Genomic DNA, 25,094 nt, shown 5'->3' on the forward strand with positions numbered 1-25,094 from the left:
TCTAACATGATGAGCAGCACAATTTAAACACAGTTTTATGGTAATTGAGGACTGAATCCTCTTGAGTCTCTTTATATTTTTGAACAGTTAACCTCTGGCAATTTTCAAGTCTCTTCAAATGAGATATTAAAATGGGTATGTAGCACTTTGGAATAAAACCACTCGTTATACAATTTTACACTGAACTCAAAAGACAACCTACATGAGTCAAACACTGAATAAATCTGTGATTTTCCTTTGATCATACTGTATGTATTTGGTATTGTATTATTAATTTTCTGTATATTTAGCATTTTTAAAAATTATTTCTACATTTATATGATTAATTTCCTGAAAAAAAATCAGTGAACCAGCTCAGTACTTTTCTAATCTAACTTGCCTCTGACCTTCTCAACGCCTCTGTTTAACTTCAAAATACACCCCCACTCCCCCCTCTGGATGTATCCTTAACAAGAAGTGCTAAGCCCCCGGAGCGAACCTCACAGCCAAACGCTCTCCTCTTTATCTCACCCATGAAATCCAATTCCTGTGGATCTTTGGAAGCGTGACCATGCTTTGTGAGGGTGTGAAACACACTTTTCCAAGGTTGGATTGCACAGGATTTCATATCTGTTATTATGCCTGCTGATACAATAGCAGAGTGTCCATTAAAATTGCTTCGATAAATGGAGCCTAAGGTATTTTTCAACACATTAAGTACACTGAATGTTGTGCATGACTGCATGATGAGCAGAAAGTAAAAATGGTGTCTTATCAGTTTGATAAAAACAGTCTTTCTGTCTAATACAGCTGTCAATAAATTCATCCTTTACCTCCACTTTAAGATAATTACAATGTGAAAAAGTGCACAGTTGCAGGTTTGAGCTCACATGAACACCAGGCAGGTATAAAGGAAGTGTTTAAAATTTTGGGAACTTGTTCCCAGCTTTCTTGTCAAGGGTTAGATAACATCAATATCACTCCCATATCTGTATGTTAAATATAAAGCTGAAACCAGTTTTGCCTAGCATAAAGTTTGGAAAAAACAGATGAATCAGTTAGCCTGGCTCCATATGGTGCAATTATGAGAATGGTATGAAACCTCTCATCAAATTGTCTGTAAGAAACCAAAAAGCATACTTCCCAAAATTTTTATCAATAGAATTCCTAGATTTTAGGGCTTAAAACAAACAAACATTTAGGTTATAATTATAGATTGAAGCAAAAATTACTGTCTATATCCAGTTTGACTTTATTAATGTCTTTTATTTATTTATTTAGAAATGTAATTGATAATTGACTGATATATATTATTAATTTACAGGATCTTGAAATATCAAGCTTTGGAGTTGCAAGTCAGCTAACTCCATACTACTCCAAAATGTTGGTGACAGATGATGTTGACCTATGACTTTACTGAGCAGTTCTTAGGAAATATGAGGTGTACAATGTGGGAGTGAGGCGTCACAGCACTGCACTGGTGATGCATTTAAGTGCTGTCTCCAGCATGTGTGTTCAACCAGCCAGCCAGGAGCTTTCTGTGTTTACATTGTTTCCCTGTGCCTGTGTGAATTTCCTCTGGGGGCTCCAGTTTCCTTCCACTGTCCAAAGACACACAGGTTCGATGACCAACTTTCAATGAAAATCAATAATGTCATGATCTTTGTGTTCTTATGAGCAAAGATATGTTGTGCAGCTTTTGAGACTTGGAAATGCAGGGCATCTGAATTGAAATCACCACATGGTCAAGTCATAGAAAAGTATTCATTACCACAGAATGATGACAGCAGCATGGGACATGGCTAAAACACAGAGGAAAACTCCTCCACACTGCCAGCTTCCTGTTAGCCATGACAACTACAGTACTTCCTGTTTCATGACCTATCTGTCTGACCACAAGAGAGGGAGAACTCCCCCTCTCAACTGCCTCCTCCCACACATGTCAAGATGAACATTTTTCTCATGAAGCTGGACATTAACGTAATATCTAAACTGACTTACACAAAGTGCCAGAGCAGAATAACTTGTGGTTCCTATCGAAACAACTAACAGACAAAATCAAAGGTTATTTCATTTAAACTTGGGAGCATTTAAAAGAATAGTTTTACCATTTTGGGAAATATGCTTATTTACTTTCTTGAGAGTTAGCCAAGAGACAGTTACAGTTACTTTAGGTTTACACATAAACTGGAAGCAGGGGAAAGGAGCCACTCAGATAGTCAGCCTGACTCTGTAAAAAGGTAAAATCCACCAAAACCCTCCCCGCTGTAAAACCACATCTTAACATTTTTACAATCCAGTTTTTGTCTGTTTCCCACTTTTTCAAGTATTTATGCAAGTTCTATTTAAGTTTTTAAGATAAGCAAGCCAGCTGCTGGCTCCAGCTTCACATTTACTGAATAAGTCTTTTGACTAACCATCCAGGAACACAGATGACAGAGATGATACAAACACTTCAGCAACTCAGACTGAGTTCATCTTAGTTTTCTGATTAAGGTTGTCTGTAGACACTAGCCTCTTTTAAACTACTTGTTCAAGGCGGTAATATCATGCTGTTAGGCCACCTCACTGTTCAGTATTAAAGGTACGTTCATGGAATGCGGGGACGGAGTTATCTCGCTTTTAAGCTGCCATGGGAGGCTGTAACAGTGCCGAATCAATGTCAAAGAGACTGCTAGCAGGACAAGACCATGGGCAGGGCAGGTGTGATATTTTGACAACATGTTATGTGTGCGACTGATGGCAGGAGATTTACAGAGCAGCTAGCAGCAGTTATCAGCTAACTAAACAAAAAACAGCCATTAATGTCTGCAAACAGTAAACACAATAACTTTCAACAATAATAAGTTCCTTCCTCTCCAAACAGAGGACAAGATCAACCACCTTATAACAGAGAAGTAAAATAATTGTTATACCCGTGTTAATGCGTTTAATATTCTAAATGACACACTGCTAACACATATGTTACATGTCTCGATAGAGGCAGATGCGTAGACCCGTTCCACCTGTTTTTGGTTCCCCTATGATGGCATGCTGTCTAAAAATCACACACTGGAGCAGCATGATGCTGCCGTTGCTTGGTTCTGAGTAAAAATGTAAAGGCAGTGTAAAGAAGGGACCTAGCGGCCCTGTGGCACAATCTCCATGTAAAAAGGACTACTGACTGCTCAAAACTTGATTTTCAACACTTTCACACATACTGATGTTTTTTTCATACTTCACTTAGCGTTTTTTAAGTGCTACCTTTAGAACGCAGAAAAGTATTCTTCCGGTCGTTCTTTAGATGATGGTTTAGAAACTCTTACATCACTCCCCCCATGTGTGTTTGCATGTGTGTACACATACAGTACCATACATTTTATCTTGTAGCATCCAGTGTGCCAGAAAACATGGCAGGGCCCCTCTAACACTGGCCTGTTGACCCCAGTACACCCCAATAAACGGGTCAACAATAAGTGAAATAATAGCAAATTCTAGGGAAAAAAAAAACAGTTCTAACATCATGAGCTCTAATTAACAGCCCCCCTCTTTCAACGTCTTCTCATGTAAAGAATAAACAGAGGCAGAGCTGCTGAAGGTTAATCACGCTGGCTCTTAAAAGAACCAGGTTGTTTTGCAGCATAAAGCAGCACAGAGTAATTGGCGACCCTTTCATCCCTCCTCCTCATTAAAGACCATGGGTTCATCTCTAATTGTGTTGACCCTACCATGACCTCTGCTCCAGTCACTCCCACAGTGAATCAATGAGGCGTCAAGCTGATGTTACCCAGCATGCACCACCGGGTAAACCCCCCAGTATTCTGCTACCAGTAGCATAAAGTAAGGCACTGTCTCCGATGTGTGCGACGCTGATGCTGGGCCTGGAAACAGCCATGGTGAGATTCGTGTCTATTTGCTGGAAGATGAAAGAGTTTCTGTTTCATCGCTGTTTGTAAAAGTGTTAAGGACTGATGACACAGATTCCATAGTCACGTCTTTACCTTCCCTGCAGCTTTGCTCATCTCCTTGCTCTCTTTTCCCTTTTTCCCTCAATCATGTCCTTCTTCCTCTATTGCAGCTTATTTGCATTGTATCCATCAGCACGGAGAGAGAGGCTCTCTTGCTCAAGGCGTAACCAGGCGGTCTGATGGAAGATTCCTCTCCCCTGCTAGCCTGGACATTCTTTGAAGTTCTCATAAGTGGAGTTTTTTATAAAAGTTCTTAAGGGAACTTCTCCATGTTAAACAGGCAGGCTATGTGGTGGACCTGCTCCCCGAGGGAGGTGGAGTGAGATCAGGCTTGTTTACTGTCTGAAGTGTTTAACACTTCCCTGTTTAGAGAAGCACTCGATGTGCCGACCCTCCCCACATGCCCAGTTGTGAGTTTTCTTTGATGTAAGGAAAGTGAATGACAATTTATGTAAAAACATAATGGAGTTGCAGCTACTTAAAAGAACCAGCAATGAAATTTGCATTTTCTTATGCAAATGATGCTCTGGCGCAATACACAATCACACATCACAACCAGCAAAAGCGGTCGCAAATGAGTCTCCTTGTAAATCTGCCCAATGACAAAACCTGAGATTCAGTGAAGTCAAGTTTAAAATGTTCCACTTCACCCTTTTCTGTGGCTTATTGTGTCTTTTATAGCAAGGCAGGAGCGAGGGAACCAAGAGCTGGTGTTGTCTGCTGCGAGGCACGGCAGGAGCACGGACTGTGATTAATTCATCACCCACAGTCAGACGGGCTAGCCTCTGGTATCATGCAGCCTCAGTATCGACGCTGGCCTCTGCTGCTTTGCAGGTCACTGAGCTAATGAGTTTTTGCCCGAAATGTAATAATTAAACTCATCTCCCTCCACCAGCAGCCCAGCCATTTAATGCCAGGCTGAAGGCCAGGGAGATTAGATGGCTTAAAGTGTCATCTGCCATACCACCCAACTCAACCCGGTCAGCTTGCAAACTAAGATGCTGTGGTTCTGTGTCAAGTGTGAGTCACTATAAGGAGACTGTACAGAAAAGGCTCTGTGAGTGTGTATATATGTTTATGTGAGGGCATCATGATGACAAAATGTGTTTTTATCAAAGAAATATGATAATAAGCTAGTGAATTTTACACTCAATAAGCTAATAGCTTCAGAGCTGCGTTCTCTGACACCCTTTTCCACTGCACTGTTACTCACAATCTTCCAGCCTTGTAAAAAGTCCAAGACAGCAGTCTACTCATTTAATTACTGGCCCACTGTGATGTCATTTCATTATTGTGTTGCTTTTATGACAGTGGCAGTGGGATAAGATTTTCCTGTCTCAACACAGAGACACTGATGTCATGCCTGCAGCACAGATGGAAACACAAGCTGCCCTGTAAAATATGGCTATGCTTCCATACCCCGCTCCTTTCATAAAAAACACTAATTGGTCTTCAGCTGAACTTTCAATACTGACACAATATGTCCATTCTGCTCTCTGCCACTGTCATGTTTCCCTGCAAAGCTATCAGCTGTGACACTGAGGTGAAGTGATCTTGGACTGAGTGAAGTGGCGCTGTCCTGGTTAAATATGTTGTTTCCACACTGTAATAATGCAGCATGTAGAATATAATATGTATAACAGGCAAAAGAACCCGCAGCTCAGCTGGGCCAATAAAATAAAATAAAAATTCCAACCACAACTGCCCCCAAACAATTCCATGTCATGGACCCCCCAACACACTCACATATAAGAAATCTACTTTGACTGCAGTACCAGGTTGCCTGGCCAAGAGACTACCGCCAAAATGCACCAGAAGCAGCAATGTGCAGTCTGCTGCGCGCTGCCACGCAACATCTATGGAAAGCTGCAGCAGCCGCTCTTAGCTGCGGCCATCTGATTCTGGGACGAAGTGCAGCTTAACTTAATGTTGGGGATTTAAAATGTGATGTGTCTTCACAGGACATTGAACCCGTTCCAAAAACTTTAGTAACAGCAAAGGTTTTGGACTTAATGTGCAAACGTGACTGACACAGGGTGAGGTTGTATTTATTTATTTTATTTTTAGACTAAAAACTGACTCAGTATGCAAAGGCCTTCAGTCATAGTGATGAATCTACAGAGACCCAAATCTTCAGCTCCCACCATTTTTTTCAGAGCTTTACATAGGCTCTCATGGGCTACATTCACACTGCAAGCCTTGTAGTGCTCAGACTGCATTTATTGTTCAGATCCCATTTTTTGTTTGGCTGCAGACATTATTTTGTAAATTTTGCCAATATCAGATAATTGCGTGAACTGGTCGCAGTCCTGAACTGACCTGCCTTTGCAAAATGTGCAGGTATCTATTGTAGATCGTCTCCTGCTCTACGCTCACTGCAGATGAGTTTGCAGAGCCACATATCTTCATCACTGAGAAGTATCTCTAGCCTTTGATCTACTAAATGATATTATAATGAATTCTTTAACATTTTTGTTTGTTCCTGCTCTCATTGAAATTCTGTGCTTTCAGCAAAGTAATATCATCCTTTTAATGTTGTGAAGCGTTGGTAAGTAGATCTGAGGCCTCTATCCTGAGGGTCCTTCAGGCAATCTCCTCTCCCCCACCCCTAACCCCCATAGACACACACACACATTCTCACACACACATACACTATCATCTATCTTTAAGATTACTGGTGAAGCAGTGGACTCTTTTTAAAGTTGGAATATGAACAGGACATGCAGAGTTCAGTGGAAAACATTATACAAGTCATTCCACGTACATTCATCCTTTATCAATTTTACATCAGTGTTATACAGAAGTATCAGAAAGTGCTTTTTGCAAGTGGCACTTCAAGTGAATTCACTACAGCATTGTACGTCATCATTTCAGGTGGAGTGTGAGTGGAATATGGAGATGAATAACTTAAAAAAATCAAAGCTTTGGCATTATCCAAGTGGCTGAACTTTTTTATGGTGAAATTTTAAGTTCAACCTTGAATTTGCTGTGTTCGACACCAAAGACAAGTATTTCCCCCGATTAATAGATGGATAAGAAGTGGGTGCTTCAAAAGTGCAAACCAACACACACTCCAACTTTTCAACTACAGCTTCTGTCCATTGTAAAGAGAGAAACTACTATCATTCAACAGCCCCCATTCAAGCTGTTCATTGTTTGAGTATCATTTAATGAAACAAAAGTGCTGCACACATTTTAATCAGAATTAAGTCTCACTCTCATTATAGGATGGATTAAGTGCTTGTAAAGTTTGCATTATAAAATAACCTTGTTATTATACATGTAGCAGGATTTAGGATCAACTTTAATTTAATTTCCTCTTAAAACCACGTTAAAGAAAAATGACAATAAATCTACCTTGTACCTTGTACCATGTACATTTCCTGTCTTTGATAAAAGCTTTGCAGATAATTCTGGGGACAAATTATGAGATTGTGAGTACACATGTATATTTTCACTGAATTGCTGGCATGAGAAGAGATATTACAGTGGGGATCAGATGTGTCACCTGGGATTGGGGTGTATAATTGCTGTAAACCATGTGTGAGATCACACTGGGTGCTTCTGTGGGAAATTAATGTCAGCCTGAACTGAAGGGCAACAACAAGGCAAGCTGACTTCAGTTTCAACAAAAACCCAATTTATTCCTCTTTTTTAGTGACATTATGCATTTTTACTGAACTAAGTTTACTATTCCAGTCCTCAAACAGACAATCCTGTATACTGTACATCAGTTGAGAAGAGCTACAACCGATCAGCCAACCAATATCATGCACAGTATCATTCAATTTTTTTTTCTAAAAAACAGCACATCATAAGATAACCAGTTAACTGAAGGTATGAGAAGCGTTCTATAATCATTATAATGTAAAAACCAAGCAAAATAAGCCAGAGGCTGGATTTAACCAAAATTTCCTTTTAGCAACTTAGATATGAGGGGTCCTGCATTTACAACGACATATTCATTTCATAATAATATCAAAGGGGTTCATGCTAGATGGGATAAAACTAGGGCTGGGTGATAGGGAGAGAAACAAACCCCCTAAATATTTGACCAAATACCTCAAAAACCTCACAAAATATATAGGCCTAGACAATGACATTTTTGGTAAGTAATGTGGATATAATGACTAATTGGGTAACAGGTACAACAGTCTGGTAAGTCCAGAAAAGTACACCCTTTTATTGTAATTCAGCCTTTAAAACCAGCACACTTGGATATTATAATATCCACAATCTGAGACAATATCCAGTCTTATATCACAACATTAATATAATACCTACGTATTGCCCAGCCCTAGCAGAAACTCTATTGTTTTTGTGCTGGTTTATTGATTATTTGGAGACTGGATGCTGTGACCAACTGCTACTCAACAAATATGATGTCAATTGGCCAGATGGTCAACTAATTAAAGGTCAACTCACAGTCATTACTCCTACACATGAGTCTGGTTTATACGAAACCTGGTAAAGACATCCATCGATGGACACTCCACTACAGATTTGCCTCAAGAACTACCAAAGTCTGCCTGGCTAGATTATTAGTGGATCATTATTGGGCCAAGATTATCAAAAGTAGCACAGATTTGGTCATAAATGAAGACGTCTCTGTCCAATCCTCATAAAACCTCACCCATCTTTAACAGGTCCATTGGAAAATACGTTTTTGATCCTTCACAGCTTTTAACTTTCAATTTCTGCTTTAACCCTGGAGGCCCACTTGCAGCAATATATTTATTTTTTCTCTCACTGCTTTAAGTTAAACATTATACTCTTGTATAGGGTCTGAGAAAGCTGCTAGTATAACCTATTGCTCAACTCAGCAAGGAGTGAGAGCATCTCCATGTACAGCCTCATTAATAAAGTGTTGGCACTATTAAGAACAGCGTCAGGACTCTGAGTAGACCCAAACCGCTCTCTGGTCTGGACCCTGTCTCTGCAAATCAACACTGAGTTTAATTAAGCCAGGCCACGCTGCCATTGACCCAATATTACTGTTTGACTTGGCAGAGCAAAGGGAAACCTATTTACTGTGAGCAACAAAGGTAGTTTTATATGCCTGCAGGAAAGTAGATTGCAAGGCTAATATTTGGAAATTGTTATATTTGATTTCTGTATTTACTGAGTGTAATTTCTGAGCTCCTCTGCGGCATTTTTAGCATCAAACGTGCGGGTGTGTGGCCCAGCGGTCAGACGGCAGGCAGCCAGAGGTTTGGCTGGTTTGGAAGGATCAGCTCAGGCCTGATTACTGGGGCGTCCCCACAGGAAGAGTTCTCAAGTCCAATAGATTAGGAGGTCTTCCAGAAACCACAGTGAAAGGAGAGGAGACTGGAGAGAACATCAGCTATAGCCTTCACCAGAAGGTATTGCTCAACACAGTAAACATGATTGCAATCTTACTTCCACATAAAGATACACATTAAACAAATTTTATATTTCCCCTGACCCCTCAATACTGTCTGCAAGTAATTTGAATCAGGAGAACCGGAGTTGCATAATGCAGTTCTGAGCATTTCAGTAAATATTCAGTGCCGGGCTTACTGTAGCTTATTTCAGTTAACTGAATATGTGGCTTTATAACATTAAAACCAAAATAGTTGTATTTATGAGACAGAGCTGTCCCCAGGCAAAGAGAAAAGATATGGACAGGCATGTCCAAAGTTTGGCTTGATGGCCAATCGTGGCCCTCAAACCAATTTTAACAGCTCTTGACTTGTTGTTCAAAATATACTATATGAGGCCCCACACATCAGTGTTTCCTCTACACTCATTTAGGAGTGGCGGCCCGCCACTCCTAAATCCTACCCGCCGCTCCTTCAAATGTCGTTTTTTTTTTGGTTGTTTTTTTTTTTTTTTTTAAATTGCAAATACACCACCGCCGCATCACAGCACAATCCTGCACTGCGTTGGGTGTCGCGAGTGCTGAGGCAGATAACTATCTTGCTCCGTATCTACTTTTTGGGGTAGATACCACCGCCCCCTCCCACCCCCCAACACAACTAACTGGTGCCGACGTTAATTAGCTACTCGCATCCAGGCATCAGGTCGGAGAGTCAGAGGAGTGTCGGCTTGAAAACAGCGTGCAACTTACCAGAGAAAAGGTAGACTTATTAGCTTAAGAAAACTTATAATAGATTTTATTAGTTAAATAAACATTCGCAAAATATTGATGGCCAGCTAAGGTTAAGTAGCTTAAGTTAATTGGGCCCGGTGCCAACTCAACTCAGTGTCGCTAACGTGAGTAAACTAATTGATAGCATTAAGCGATATACACGCCATGATGTAACTGCTGACTGCATTTTCAGATGAGCTTGTTCAAATATTTTTCAAGGAAGAGAAAGACACCTGATGAGGATGGCGCTAGTCAGGTATCATTAGCCTTTTTACTGACTCAAATTATGATGGTTAGGTAAAAAATTATGTTCACACTTGTAATCAAATGTGACGTGAGTGTAAATTATCTAACGTTAATGTTTTATGTAATCGTATAAGACAAGTAACAGACAGGGAGGAGCAGTGCAACAAAGTGAAGGAGAGCAGAGTACAGGAGGGGGAGTGCCGAGTGAAGGAGCAGGAGAGCAAAGTGATGGTGCAGGAGAGAGAGATGAGAGTAGAGGAGAAAAACATAAAGGGAAACACAGGCTATCAGGCTGGGACCCTAAATGGGTTGAAAAAAAAAATTTAAAAAAAAAAAAAAAATTATTGTTTCTATTTGTAGGTGAAGACTGACTTGAGAAACAGGCTGCAGGGGGATCACCTTGCAGCATGTATGCTGCTGAGCATCAACGGGCCTCTTGGGGAATTTCCGTACAACAGAGCCTTAGAGCTGTTCTACAAAAAACCAAGAAAAATCCATTGTTCTGAGCCTGGGTGCAAACTTTGCCACTGATTACAGCTCCATCAAGAAATTATTATTTATTGTTTTTATTATTTTATTGTTGAATTTTTGTTATTATTTTTTATTTTTACATTCAGCCTTTAAAAAGCGTCATTTGTTTACGCCGCCACAGCTCCCCGGAGAGCCTGCCCCCCGCTGCTGAAAAAAATCCTAGAGGAAACACTGCACATTATTGGTTAATAAAAGCAGATCACTTCACATTTTTTCGTTCATCTCACGGTGGCAGGACTATCACATGTACCAAGACATGTACCAAGCAGAAAATACACAGCCGGAACAAACGTGTTTTTATGAACAGATAACAAACAAGCAAACGCACGGTTAAGTAACAGCCGACATTTCCTGCTAGGTAGCAGAAATGGCCACAGCAAAGTAGGGTTGTCAGAAAATATCGATACATTTAAATATTGATTTTTTATGTTTCGTGATACAGTATTTTTTTTAAATCAATACAGTTTAAAAAAGTAAACGGCAAATTTTATGCATATGGTGGATCTTTATGACAGTTTTCTTTAAGTTTAGTTTTTAAAAATACCACAGTATTTCGCCTTGCCTACAGTATTGCAATATATCCCAATACACTGAATCGCAACCTATGTCGAGGTATGTATGTATTTTGATCATGTATTTTCACATGATCTTGTCTGGCCCCGATTAAAAAAGGCTTTGGACAGCCCCGGCCTAAGTACAGCCAGAGATGGAGGCCCAATCAATAAAACTGTTGTGGTGTTGGATGACAGACACTTGGACTGGATCTCGTGGGAGCTGCTCCAAGAACTTTAAGGAAGGACTGAGTAAAAATCATAAAGAGACATGAGATATTACCTGAAAGTGTTTGGTACGTGCCCTGGCAGGAGGATGAACTTCAACCTCAAACTGGGAGGACGGATACACAAAACAGCAATTCCTCTTTTAGATCTGAGACTCTAAAAGAAAAAAAAGAAAAAAGCCTTTGTTTCTTAATTTCTAGTGTCTGTTTTATCCGGCTGAGAATAGTCACACTGCAGCTATTTGGCTATCAACACCCATACCTTCAACACATTATCATGGATCTCACTGCATGCTGTAATTGCTAGTGCTTGTCACGCTGACATATGGAGGTCGGAAGTGGTTCGGATTAGGGCAAGGAGGTCATATTTTGGCGCTAGCACAAGCCAATCTTGGGTATTCTCTGAGATTAATACATTTATATGAAAAACCCCATGGACGTACTGCCAGGTGATATGGAGTAGGGATCAACAGATTATTGGCCTGGCTGATTATTGGGACCAATATTTGGCATTTTGCCAATTATCTGTATCAGCTTTTTATTTTAACGATTGCCAATAAAATTAATAAATTAAAAAGTGCAAAGAAAGTGTCAGCATGGGAGGAACTTTTACTTTGTAAATCCTCAGGGAGCTATTTTAATTTATTCATTTTTTAATTTTAATTTTAACCTGATTCTTTTTTTTTTTTTTTTAAGTTGCTGGGAACTTTCCGTCTATGATGTTGAACATTTCAGTTTTGATTAAACATTTGCAAAGGCATTTAAACAAAGTTTTGTGTTTGAGTTTGTTATACTCCAAATTCTAAATATCGACCAAAAGATTTTCATTTTATTGTAAATGCCTATTGATTCCAAATATCTGTTATTGGTTTCATTAACTACTAATAATCGGTATCTGTATCAGCCCTGAAAAACCAATATCGGTCGGCCCCATGTATAAAGAGCAACACTGCCCATGGAGGGAGTAAGTCGTAGTGGATCAATGGGTCAAGCAGAGGAATTTTTTACGCTCGAGACTGGCTTTCAAGTCCTGTGTGAGTCAACATTAGCTCATTATTTTAGACTTTGTTGACTTATTATTTTCAGTTTTTTGACGTATAAAGCTGCTGGATGCACATTGTGCACATAAACTTTAGCAGCATAGCTGAATAGACCTGTTGGTGTGTACATCATATTACAACGTTGCTAGGATGCTCATATACACATGGGTGTAAATAACATTGATGGCTACAGAAACCTGGGTGCTTGCCTCTGCCATTATGCTATACTGTACACACCCAGGTGTAAATAGTCACATTGACTGTTCCACCCAGGTGAATATAACATTGTTGGTTTTGGACACCTGAGTGCTTATAGCATCTGCCAACTTTAAATTGTAGTTGCAACTGACAAAGATGTTAGTTTTCTGCTTTAAATACCGAAGAAGGAAAATGATCCCCCAGTTCTGTTATTCTGCAGATTCAATAACAGCAGTAATTCACCTCTCCAGAACACCCCTCTCATTCAGAACAGACTGCTTTTCTCCTAAAATGACTCATCACACATAACACAAGTGTGCACACAACTGTTTGTGAGGACCATCTGCAATGAATGAAGCCTTTCTGGAAACAAGAATATTTTTTCCAAAACAGATATGATGTCTGTATAATCACATAAAATAAAAAAGGGATATTCCATGTGTGCTGCAAAAAACTTGAAGATTTGTGTGCATTAGACCGAACTAATATCAGCCTGTGCTGTTCCATAATCACATCAGTCTGGATGTTAGCATCAGCACGGACAGGTAACAAGCACACAACAAGCCTCCACAGCAGGAGCGGTCATCTAAACCTCTCATCTTCTCCTCTGTGTGTGATACAGCATGTCATTGGTTTAGCCAGGCATCGCCACAGCTAATCAAAGTGGATAAGAAATGCATTAGTGCACACAGTAGCAGCCTGCATTAGCTCGGCCTCGCTAAAGCAGTCCATGTAATTGACTAGAAAAAACGAAGTCAGTCAGTCGGTCACAGACTTGAAATAGCTTCTCAATAAAATAGACAGACAGACAGACAGAGACACACACACACACACACACACACACACACACACACACACACACACACACACACACACACACAGTGCAGCCTCTATTTCCTCAGCGTGTGGTGCAAAAAGAGAAGTCTGTCCTTCAGAAGTGTTGCTATTTCTGTTTACCACAAGGCCCCAAAAATTCTATCATTAAGGAAACTAGGAGGGAGAGGAAATACCACTGGGGAACACATGGACTCCATACAGCCACACAAAGGAACCTAACTGTCATGGAGGACAAGTGGTTAAAGACAGTCATGTCACTGGGAACAGCTTTTATTTCCACACTACCTTTAAGTCTGTATAGGGCTGGGCGATGTGGAGAAAATGAAATATCATGATATTTTTGACCATGTACCTTGATATCAGTATGCAACAGCATTGTAGGGTTGACCTTTGGTGCTTTTACAAAATATTGACATACTGAGTAAAGGAAAACAACAGAACAAGTAGGACAGTCTGGTAAGGTCAGAGAACTACTTCACTTTACGGTAAAGCAGCCTTTAAATTAAATAAAGACAACACTTATATTAATATTAATATATATTACGATATCCAAAATCTTACACTACATCTAGTCTCCAATCATGATATCGATATAATGCCGATATAGCGCCGATATAATGCCCAGGTTTACTGACCGTCAGTGTAAAAGTGCCACAAAAGTGAGATTTTTTTTCACTTCTTGTAGGAAATCATCAACTCTTTCACTAACTGATCAACAGCCTATATTCAGTACCTCAAGTTTTTTACAGTTATCATTGTAACACCAGGAATTTGGTTTACTTTCATGGAAAAAAAATCTGGAAAAAAAGGGTATGAAACAATGTGAAAATGCTTGAATACATATGTTGACTTAATAAAATGCAGCTTGCATATGATTGTGTTTAGAAAGCTTCTTCTTTAAATCATTTTTTTCAAAATAAATCATGATGGTAAAAGTTATTTTATCGCTTTACAATACAGCGACTTTCATATCTTTTATTTAGGGGGTTCTGCATGGCAGAGTTTTGTTACATTTACCCAGGTTGCACTTGCTAACTGTAGGTGACAATGGATTTCTATTCAAATCCTGTATTTTAACTTCTGCATTGGCCAGTTTCAATACAAACACAGTTTTTAGCAACAGATGTAAATAAAGAGAAGAATTTATCTGAGCAATCGGCCAACCACACAAGCCAGATGGAACAGAGACGGAAATCACTTCAAGATTAGGGTGACTATTAGTAAACAGGCCTTTACATGGTGAAAACAATGAAAACATGGGATTCAAACACAAGGTTAGGTGCATCATTTGTACTTAGATCTAAAATCTGCAGCTAAATATTCAGATAAATTACTATTGTGATAAAATCAGTAACCTCATGTTAGCTAACTGAATACAAATTTCAGTCCTTTATACCGTGAGTAACATCAAGTACACAGGCCTTTCCTTACACATTTCTTGTTGACTTTTTAACACTGTCTGGTGTCAGAGGTTAATTTATAGATTTTTCTACTACTAATTCTCTTATTTTGTGATTCTCTAGATTTCTTTACCCTGTTCAGTTTACATATCTTGCACCAATACAGCTAAATCTCTATCAAACCACCAACAAACATCACATTAACTGGTATCAGTCACTTCAATCACTGTTGTTGTAGCTTAATCTTAAGAGTCTAGAGGGACTCTCAGTTTTACCAGTAACCACAGTGCAAAAAAACTAAACCAATGCACTCCACAGCAACAAAATGGTATGCATCAAATTTATAGTCATGCAATCACATTTCTCTATAATACATACCAAGTGCATTTGATTAAATGGGCGGGGATCCCAGAAATGTTTCAAGCTGGATTACATAAGGACACAACAACGTTGTGATGGCCATTATCATGAAATGATATCAAACATCCAGCCAGTCATTGTGCAGAGTATGATGACTTGTTTTTGAGGGGTATATTTCTTGGCACACATGCCGAAATTTCTTTCATGCAAATATGTTATACTATGTTATCCACATGCTCACAGTCTTGATATTAGTTTTTCCCTGCAGCACCATAAATATTCCTGTATTATTTGAGTCATGAAGAGATGACCAATGATTGGGTTTCCTTGATGTCACATCCTTCAGTCAATAGGCTGACCTAACCATCACGAGAAGATGGAAGTAATGTTCCTTTCGATGTAAACATGTGAAACATACATCTTAATCTCATTTACAGTAAGCGGAACATTATGTGCATGTACCATAATGCACAAGATTGTGCAATGAACATAGTAATAGTCATACGTTAAGTGAAGTACATTATAAAATTTTAAGTCCTAATTTGATCGTGTGTGTGACTTGGCCACAAGTAAAGTTAAATGCATTCCAAAGCTTCAGGACACAAGATGTTCAGAATTACTAAATTATCTGGATAAAGTAAGCTACAAAGACAATTTCCCTTTCTTTTTAGCCACACTTTGTCTCCACCAGGCACAGCGGTGCTCTGAGGTAGCTTATAGTGTATGTAATATTCATTTATTATGCAAAGTAAGAAAAGTACTTCAACTTAGGGTTGATGATTTGCACATGTTCACTTATGCTGCTTCTCACAAAAAGATACAAAGGGACAAATACACACAAAAGAACAAAAAAACTTTGCTCACATGATAACAAACCTCTAAAAGAAGAGAAACATCAGCATGTATCCGAGCCTGCTGAACGATAACTGACTCGAGATGGGAGAGTTCTTTCATCCCATATGCTCCCTGTGGTCTCAGCAGTCTGACAGGGTGACAGTGTAACCATGACCTGATTACCTGTCCCCTGAAGCCTGTAATCACTAAAGCCAGCAGACAGGCACTGTCAGTCCGCTGACAGGGAGGATAATTGAAGGTGATGCTACATGCTGCTATCCCCTCTAATGGAATATGAAAACAAAGAGCAGGGACGAGGTAGCGGGGCACCAAAGAGGCATGAACTCCACAACAGGATATTTTCGGTCTATCCACCAGCCACTTTCCAATTTACCTGCGTATCAGACTTTTAAAATAATGGTCTTTGTGGAGAGATGTTCTGTGGATTAGACTCCCTTACAAGCCTAAACAATATCTTTTTTAACGACTGATCTTTTCCATAGACGTTCCCATGAAGTCTCAGGTTTTCTCATTACTCGTGTTCTTCAAAGACAAAAGGGTGTTGTAAAATTAATTTGGTGATAAAATGCTGATGCACTGTGGGCTGTCTCTCAAGATTCCACGGTTAAAGTATAAACTATTAAAAAATACATTAAACCTGCATCAGTTAGGTCATCCATAACGCTCTGAAAAGGCTTTTAACTGGCAAACTGTGACAGGCTCAAAGACCAACAGCAAATAACTGGCCAAAACAAACATCTCCTTTAACCCTTTCAAACCTGAGCACATTGGTTTGATCTCATGGAAAAACATGGAGAGAAGGCAATGAGCAACTTAACAAGACACGAAAATTGGAAAGTAATTAATAAAAAGACAAGAAAATATCTGAGAACAAGCACACTCAAAAAAAGGTTAACAAAAAAAACATGAAAATGATCCCAAAAAAGTGCAGAGAACTGAGAAAACGATGTAGAAATATTTATATGTAACAACATTTCAAATATATATAATATATTATTATAATATATTATATGTACATTTTTCCTATTTTTTATTTTCTCTTAAAAAACATAACAAAAACTATTTTTCAGGTATTTTTCTTGGCACTAAATTCTTGCAATTTTAGGGACATTTCTTGCCAAGTTTCTGACTGTCTTCTCTACCATGTTTCTTGAAAGAAATCAAACCAGTTTGCTTATTTCAAAGGGTTAAACAGCTTTTGAAAGGCGTCTGAATGTAGCAAAAGAAAATTGTTGTTCTTTCAGGTTTCAAAGGCTTTAATGTGATTATGTTCTTAACAATTTAACATTTTTGAGAATATTGAGAGAAGGAGTGTTATTCAAGGAGGAGAGGCCAGGAAATGGTAATGGTTCACTCCAAAACTAGCTATCAACTTTTTCATTATTCCCCCTCGGCCCTGCCAAGTTATGTGAGCAAGTTAGACCGTGGATGCTTGGTCAGAAGAACCTGGATATTTCCATTAATTTATTGAATTGTACTGTTGAATAACATTCAGGGGTGCTAAAATGACATCTGCCTCGAGCCACAAAGTGTGCTGGAACGTCTGCTCACCCACCCTTCAGTTGGTTAAGTTCCCATCCCAAAGCTTATCATCTTAATGAGCTGTCTGTTATATGACTGAACATTTGTAAAGCAATAACAGGCACTGATAAAGCAACCACAGCCAGCCTTCAAAAAAGAGCTGTGTGTTTGTGAACATTAAGTTTTGCCATTCTCTCTTTTCTAACTGACATTGCTTTTGGTGATGTAATTTTCCTGCACCTGCCAAAAAGCTTCAAACATCGTTCAAAAGGGCCAAGTTGGATCAATAAAAAAAGACACAGGCATGTGCACACAAAGTTAAAAAGTTTCCTAATTCATTTTTTTACTGTGAAGGAGTTCAAAAGAATTTTTAATCCTAAAATAGCTTTTCTCGAGTCAGCAAGGCTTCGTCATTGTTCCCTTTTTCGGTCCTGTCACATCACAGACGTAGCATTCAGTTATTGATGTTTATCATGTTTTTACAATTATGAAACATAACATAACATGTTGAAACACAAACATAAACAACAGCAGGAAAAATTGTGAATTTAACTGGATCTAATTTTCCAAACACTTGTTTGACATTGCTGTTGCATTTATGTGTCATTATGTCGGGGCAATTGTTGATATTATATCGATATTATGGCATCAGATAAGATATGTTATATATATATATATATATAAGATATTTGATATATTAGATTTTGGATTTTATATGGTCTATGTTTTCTCTTTTCTTGGTTCTAAAGGTTAAATTACAGCAAAGTGATGTCGTTTTCTGAACTAACCAGACTGTTCTAGCTGTTCTATTATTTGCCTTTATCCACTTTGTCATTATATCTATTAATGATGATTATTTATCAAAAATGTCATTGTGAAAATATTTTGTAAAAGAAACAATAGTCAGCCCCACAATGTCGTCACAATGTTGATGTCGAGCTATTTGGCCAAAAACACTGTGATATTTGATTTTCTCCATATCCAGCTCTACAGGACATAAGAGTGAATATTTGATTTTTACTCATAAAAAATGAATACTTCCCTTTTTAGTTAAATGGTAAGTCTTGAATTTTCATATTTCTGTCAGAGCAACACTGACAAACATCAGTGCAGTTTGTTTTAAAACTGGGTGGGACAGTAGATTTACATTTTTCAAATGCTGTCTTGAAGCAATCACACGCCCATACGCACTTTGAAAGCATTACTGGATTCTGTAATGGGTCCTCCTGCCACAAAGAGATCCCTTCTTAAAGTCTGGCTGCTGGCACATCATATTATCTTTAGTTGAACTTAAGAATCTATATCTAAACAAAACTAAGGCTGTCAATTTTGTCACTTAAATGGAAATCATTTTGGGAAGGGATCTCTCTATGGCCATTATGGACCAGAAGAAAAATATAGCACCATAGTACCCTTTCAGCATTTAAGTTTAATATAAGGATAGACACTTTACCAAATGTTGATACTGTCATTTATAAACAAAATGACATCAGCTCTGACAAAACAACTGTCTTTTTACAAAAAGCAAATTACTACAAGTCCACCTCAGATTCCCTCTGTGATGTTTGTAAAGCTGATGTTTGTGGTGTTACTTTCCCATATCATTTTGCTTCAGTTAGTGATTTAATACAGGGTGTCTAGTCTTTGGGACATACAGTGTGGCTGTTCTTTTTTAAAGGTAGGCCTACATAGCATAATAAAACTCTTAAAATTGCATTGCAGTGCTTAGAGTTTCGCTGTGAGTGTAACATTAAAGTTTTGGTGGACCAATACCTAAGACTAAGGCTACCTTCATGTATCTATGCTATGGAGTCACTGTAATGGTACTGAAACATTACTGTACAGACTTCCAATAGGACTGTGCTGTTGAAATATAACGTACTTTTAGATATTAGCTCCTTGTGCTTCAATAGCAGGTATCCCTTTCAGACATACCACACTTTTTTTTAACAGCAGGGTCCACTACACTTAGTGTGACAGGGTGTAGTAACTTACAAGTAGACGTATCCAAATAAGAAATGAAGCAAAGTAAATCAAAGTTTTATAAGGCTTTCCACCGGGACACTTCGTCTTATCACAACATATTCAGTGGTCGACCTGAAGTCACATGAAATGACACTCAGCCCCAAAATCACAACAAAAACAACTTATAACCGTCACACGGTTACTGAAAATAAACGGACATTCGGTTTTACAGAGCATTTACTATTAATATTTTAGCTTGTTTTGGAAAAAAACAGTGTAACGGACCAAGTTACACAATGTTAACGAGAATATCGCAACATTACACAGCAGTTTGTCTCCGCTCCCTCTCAGTCTCTACAGCAGACAGACTGTAAACACACTTTCGAACATTTAAAGGAAGCAGACTTACCTTTTGTTCGCTTCTGTGTTGCCTCTTTTCTTATCAAAGTGACTACAGCGCCTACAGACCCTCGTCCGCTATATTTAGGAAACTGACAAACTCAGAGCAGCGCGAGGGTTAGCTCCTCCCACCAGAGTGCGCGCAGCTACGTCGTGTTTGTGTCATCCTACAGTATGGGCATGAGTTATTATTGAAGTCTATGGTATGAGGTATGAGCCTATGAGTGTTTGTTTTGTTTTTTTTAGAAATTGTGTGCACGTGTTTCAGATATTCTATAAATAATGCTTTATGTTTTGAGTTTGGCTGTTGGAGTAGCTCAACTCTGATTCAGATAAAACTTCTCACACAATGTAGCTCATTGTAGGCCTAATAAGGACACTATAAACTGTGATTACATAAAACCACACAGCACAGTGTCAACCCAAATAAGCCCAAAGTAATAACTGATCCATTGATCTTTTATTTAGCCCTGGCCTGGGGGGAGAAGAAGAAAGCTTGTGACTGAAAGGCCACGAGTTCATGTTTCTGAACCAACTAAGATTTGCTCGGAGCATAGGACTCGGCGTAGATAAATGTTCCACCCAATAAAAACCTAAAAGTAGCAGAGGCAGACATTTACACCATGAACTGGCGTGAAAAAAGCACAAATTTGCTTTTAAAAAAAAACATCAGAATGGAGGTGTTTCAGTGTTTGACACTCCAAATTTTGTGGCCAAAACCCAGGCTATTAATTGATGTTTTATATATATATATATATATATATATATATATATATATATATATATATATATTCTACAATTCTACAATTCTACAATTTCATTTAGCAGACGCTTTTATCCAAAGCGACGTACAACACAAGCAAGAATTTAGACTTAAGGAAAAAAACCCTTAGTACGTTCAAAAAGTGCTTCAGGTGTGATTGGTCACAGGTATTGCCGTCTAGTGGCAGAAGAAGTGCCGCATAGCCCAGATTCAGCAATCTCAGTATCACTACTTACGATGACAGTCAACATACAACATCACACAACTTTGTCAGTGCTAGATAAATAAATATTTATAAATAAATATTCAAATAAGCTCAAGATCTACAAATATTCTCAGGCACGTCTGTTGAGAATACAATACTTGTTTCAAAAATAGTATTCAAACTTACAAAAATATGTCATCGCTTTGTAATTTATGATGATGAACTTATTTGTACTCCCACTTTGCTAATGAGGTAGTCAAGGTTGCAGGGATTCTTTTTTTCTTATTTCTTCATTTTGTGTAATAAATACCAAACACAGTCTTATCTTGTGATGTTTTTTTGTAGCAAATGGTAAAAAGTAATTGTATTGATTTATAGATTGCTCTATACTATGTAGAGTTGTCAAATGTTTATCATTGAAAATACTTCAGGCATTTTGGCACTTGAAAAAAAGTAAGTTGTTGGGTTGGAAAATTTACTTTGGCAAGGACATTTTGATGAAAAAAATCGAGATGGGGAATAGATGTATTGTCCTTCAAGCTTTCGCTAAACTAATTTTCTAGTCATTCCATCATTGGCCCATCGAGGGGAAAAAACACACTCTGGTGCCATCATGTGTCCTTGAGTCAGATGACAACTGCAGCAGTGGATAGAAACAGCAGGCGAAAGGAATCAGGAGCTATCAGAGAAGTGGATGAATCAACTTTTTTTCTTTTTTGCTCATTTCAAAGGCTTGAATGCCATTTCTTGCTAATACATCAAACAGTGAATGTCATTATATTGTGTTTTATGACTTTTTGTTTGTGTCTATGACCCCCCCCCACCCCAAACTGGATGTCTGTGCGACAAGAAAGAGGCTTAAATGTGAAGTACTCATTAGATTTGCTCTTAAAATGGTTTTTTTTTAAGTGTGGTATCCTATATATATATCTGCAAGTATAAAGATTATAAATATCTTAATATGTATGTATTGTGTATCTCTATGGTTTTCATCATGAGTGAAAGGTGAGAGGATGGAGAGCGGAGAGATAAAGGAGGGATTGAAAGAGCAGGCAGGGGACGAGACCTCGCCTCTAAAACCCAATAACCACAGCTGAAAGGAATGTCATGCCTTAACAGGATTTAACAGCAGAGTACCCTCTTCCTCATAAGACACAGGCAGGATTTAATGTGTGTGAAATGCTCTTTTAAAAGAGCCACAACTGTAGTGGCAAACTTTCTCTATCAACTGATTCTCAAGTAAATCCACTGCTCTTAAACTATAGAGCATTATATCCGCTTCATTACGCTTTTCCTAAAGGTTTCGCTGAAGAGGATAGTGGATGTTGGGTCAATTATATACGCAATAGGTAGGTCAGAAATAGTTTGTGGAAATGAGCAAGAAGCAGTAAGCTCTAATTATTACATAAAAAGCTAATGATATGCTTTAACACTTTTAAATGCAAATTAAAGGAGATGAGGAGGAATTGATTTTGCATTGATTGCAAAAAAAAGAAAAAAAAACAGACAGTTTTTTTGAAATGTAAAAATTTCTATGATTTATTTTCACTCTTTGCCAGCAGCAACATTATCTATTTGTCTGCAGTCACTTTATGTTCATGAGCTACAGTACATATTCTATATACAGGTCTTTGAGGGGATAAAATGCAATAGTTGTTACAAAATGTGCTGCATCAATAAATAATAGGTTTTAAAAAATACATTCATATCCACTCCTAAAAAACATTGTCTATACTTTTTTTCAGCAGATAGGCAAGATAAATACAAAACTATTTACACAGTTTGACAGATGAAAAACAAAATGCTTGAGGTTTAAACTGCTTAGAAAGATCAGGGTTACAGTAATCGACTGCTTACACTGAACAAAAACTTACACCCAACACTTTAGTTTTTGCTTCTATTTTTTACAGTTTCAAGTTAAAGGCCCAAGACTTTTTTCATACATTCCATAGATACATTTCTTTCAAAATTTGGTTGCAAATTTGTTGTAACCGGTATTAGCAAGAATTTCTCCTTTTCCATGTTAATCCATCCACCTGACAGGTGTGGCATATCAAGTTACTGATTTAACAGCATCATTTCTACACTGGTGTGTCTTATGATGGTCACAATGAAAGGCTGCTCTGATATGTGCAGTTTGATCACACAACACAGTGCTGCAGATGTTGCAAGTTTTGAGGGTGTGTGCTATTGGAATGCTGACTGCGGGAATGTCAACCAGAGCTGCTGTCCATAACCTTAACCATATGTACAAATGTTGTTTCCCTATATTTGGCAGTACTCACAACTAGCCTCATAACCAAACAAGCTAGTTAGGATAACAAACTGCTGTCGGTCAACGACAAGTGTCAAGATGAGCTTCACTGAGACTGTTTCTGATTGTGCAGACATTTTTTGGTTGCGCAAACCATTTCTTGCATCAGCAGTTTGGGTGACTGGTCTCAGACAATGTTACGTGTAAAGACACTGGATGGAGGTCCTAGACTGGTATGGTTACATTGGGTATGGGATCATGAGGCTGGTTGGATGTACTGCCAAATGAACAGAAACAACATTGGAGACAGTTAAAGAGAAATAAACATTTAGGTCATGAGCAGCAGCTCTGGTGGACATTCCAGTCAGTCAGCATGCCGATGACATGATCTCTTGAACCTTACAACATCTGTGTCATTGTGTTGTGCAACCAAACTGTACATTTAAGAGTGGCCTTTTACTGTGACCATCCCAAAGCACACATTCATACTGATGATGCTGTTTAATCAGCATCCTAATATGCCATATGCAGGTGAATGGATTATCTTGGAAAGGAGAAGTGCTTACTTCGGGATTATAGGGATTTTAACAATTTTGCAACCAAAATTTGAGAGAAATCTAACTTTTAATGTGCATAAAAAAAAGAAGTGTTATGTGTACATTTTTCAAAAAGCTCTGGACAGAATCATAAAAAATGCTGTTTAAATAATTCACTCAGTAATCAAGTATTCTGAAAATAGTGTTCATTTTAGGTCTTTTCATACATGACCACATGTGGAATTCTTTTTTTTTTTTCTTTTTTTTTTCCTTGTTTACTTTACTTTTATGATACTTTGCCTAACAGTAACCCATCTGCTACCAGCTGACCACATCAGGCTGGTGCTGTGTGTACATGAAAATCATGACAATGATTTTCAATGAAAAATGTATTCTCCTGAAAGCTCATGACAAACTGCCAAAGATGAGCCAACAGAATGCAGCAGAAAAACTTAGTCTGTTCCTCACAATCATGTAACAAATATACAAATGTCAATTCTATTATAGTGATGTGTATGAGAAATAAAAAAATGCTTCAATTATCATAAGTTTATAATGATCAGTTTGACTCAGACAGAGCACATCACTTTAAGAGGTTTTCACTGTGTTATCTTACAGTTTCACTGTGCCTTGGCGCAGTGGTGTCTCAGGTGGTTCATGTGTTCACAGTATTTGATGCAATCAGTAGTGAGGAGAACAGAGAGTCCGGTCTTTCCCTCAGCACATCTGGATGGTCTAACTCTGCCACCTGGTGGACATAATGCTTACTGTAAGTCTAGGCTTATGATCAGACAAATGTTATCTTTGTGTATTTGTGTTTGTTTGTTACCTCTCCGTTGTCCATGACCAGAATACGATCCGCATCCATCACAGTGTTAATCCGATGGGCAATGGTGAGCATGGTGCAGTCCTCGAACGCTTCTTTGATGGTGTTCTGGATCAGGGCGTCTGTCTCTGCATCGATGGATGCTGTTGCCTCGTCCAAAATAATGATCTGTTGGACAACAGAAAGGACAGTAAGCAGAGACAAAGAGATTGGCTGGAAAACTATTCTCCATCAATGACGTAATTTTTACCATATTAGGCATATGGAGAAAATACAAGCTATTTCAACTAGGTACACTGTCACAATCAATGTTGCAGCAAATCACTAACATATCCCAGGCTG

The 25,094-nt window shown here is 38.4% G+C and overlaps 2 protein-coding genes across 3 annotated transcripts in view; both read right to left on the reverse strand.

The window, feature by feature from the left end:
* LOC121941399 (myocyte-specific enhancer factor 2A-like) overlaps window positions 1-20,336 on the reverse strand; it is a 55,011-nt gene extending 34,675 nt beyond the window's left edge. Inside the window, exons 1-2 of one of the 2 annotated variants that reach the window (XM_088080846.1) lie at window positions 20,179-20,332; window positions 11,650-11,750 (exon numbers count right to left, since the gene is read on the reverse strand). The gene's annotated coding sequence lies outside the window, so the exon portion shown is untranslated. Of the gene's footprint in view, window positions 1-11,649; window positions 11,751-20,178 lie in introns of both variants that reach the window. The other variant, XM_088080852.1, reaches the window with a different exon arrangement.
* A 2,310-nt stretch (window positions 20,337-22,646) lies between these two features.
* abcc12 (ATP binding cassette subfamily C member 12) overlaps window positions 22,647-25,094 on the reverse strand; it is a 31,407-nt gene continuing 28,959 nt past the window's right edge. Inside the window, exons 31-32 of the mRNA XM_042484208.2 lie at window positions 24,756-24,920; window positions 22,647-24,674 (exon numbers count right to left, since the gene is read on the reverse strand). Of these exons, the coding sequence (XP_042340142.2) occupies window positions 24,582-24,674; window positions 24,756-24,920 (258 nt within the window). The 3' untranslated portion in view covers window positions 22,647-24,581. The remainder of the gene's footprint in view (window positions 24,675-24,755; window positions 24,921-25,094) is intronic.

The sequence above is a fragment of the Plectropomus leopardus genome, chromosome 1 (genome assembly GCF_026936395.1).
Source record: "Plectropomus leopardus strain MGB_pleo_1.0 chromosome 1, ASM2693639v1, whole genome shotgun sequence".
In the NCBI taxonomy this organism is placed as follows: domain Eukaryota; kingdom Metazoa; phylum Chordata; class Actinopteri; order Perciformes; family Serranidae; genus Plectropomus; species Plectropomus leopardus.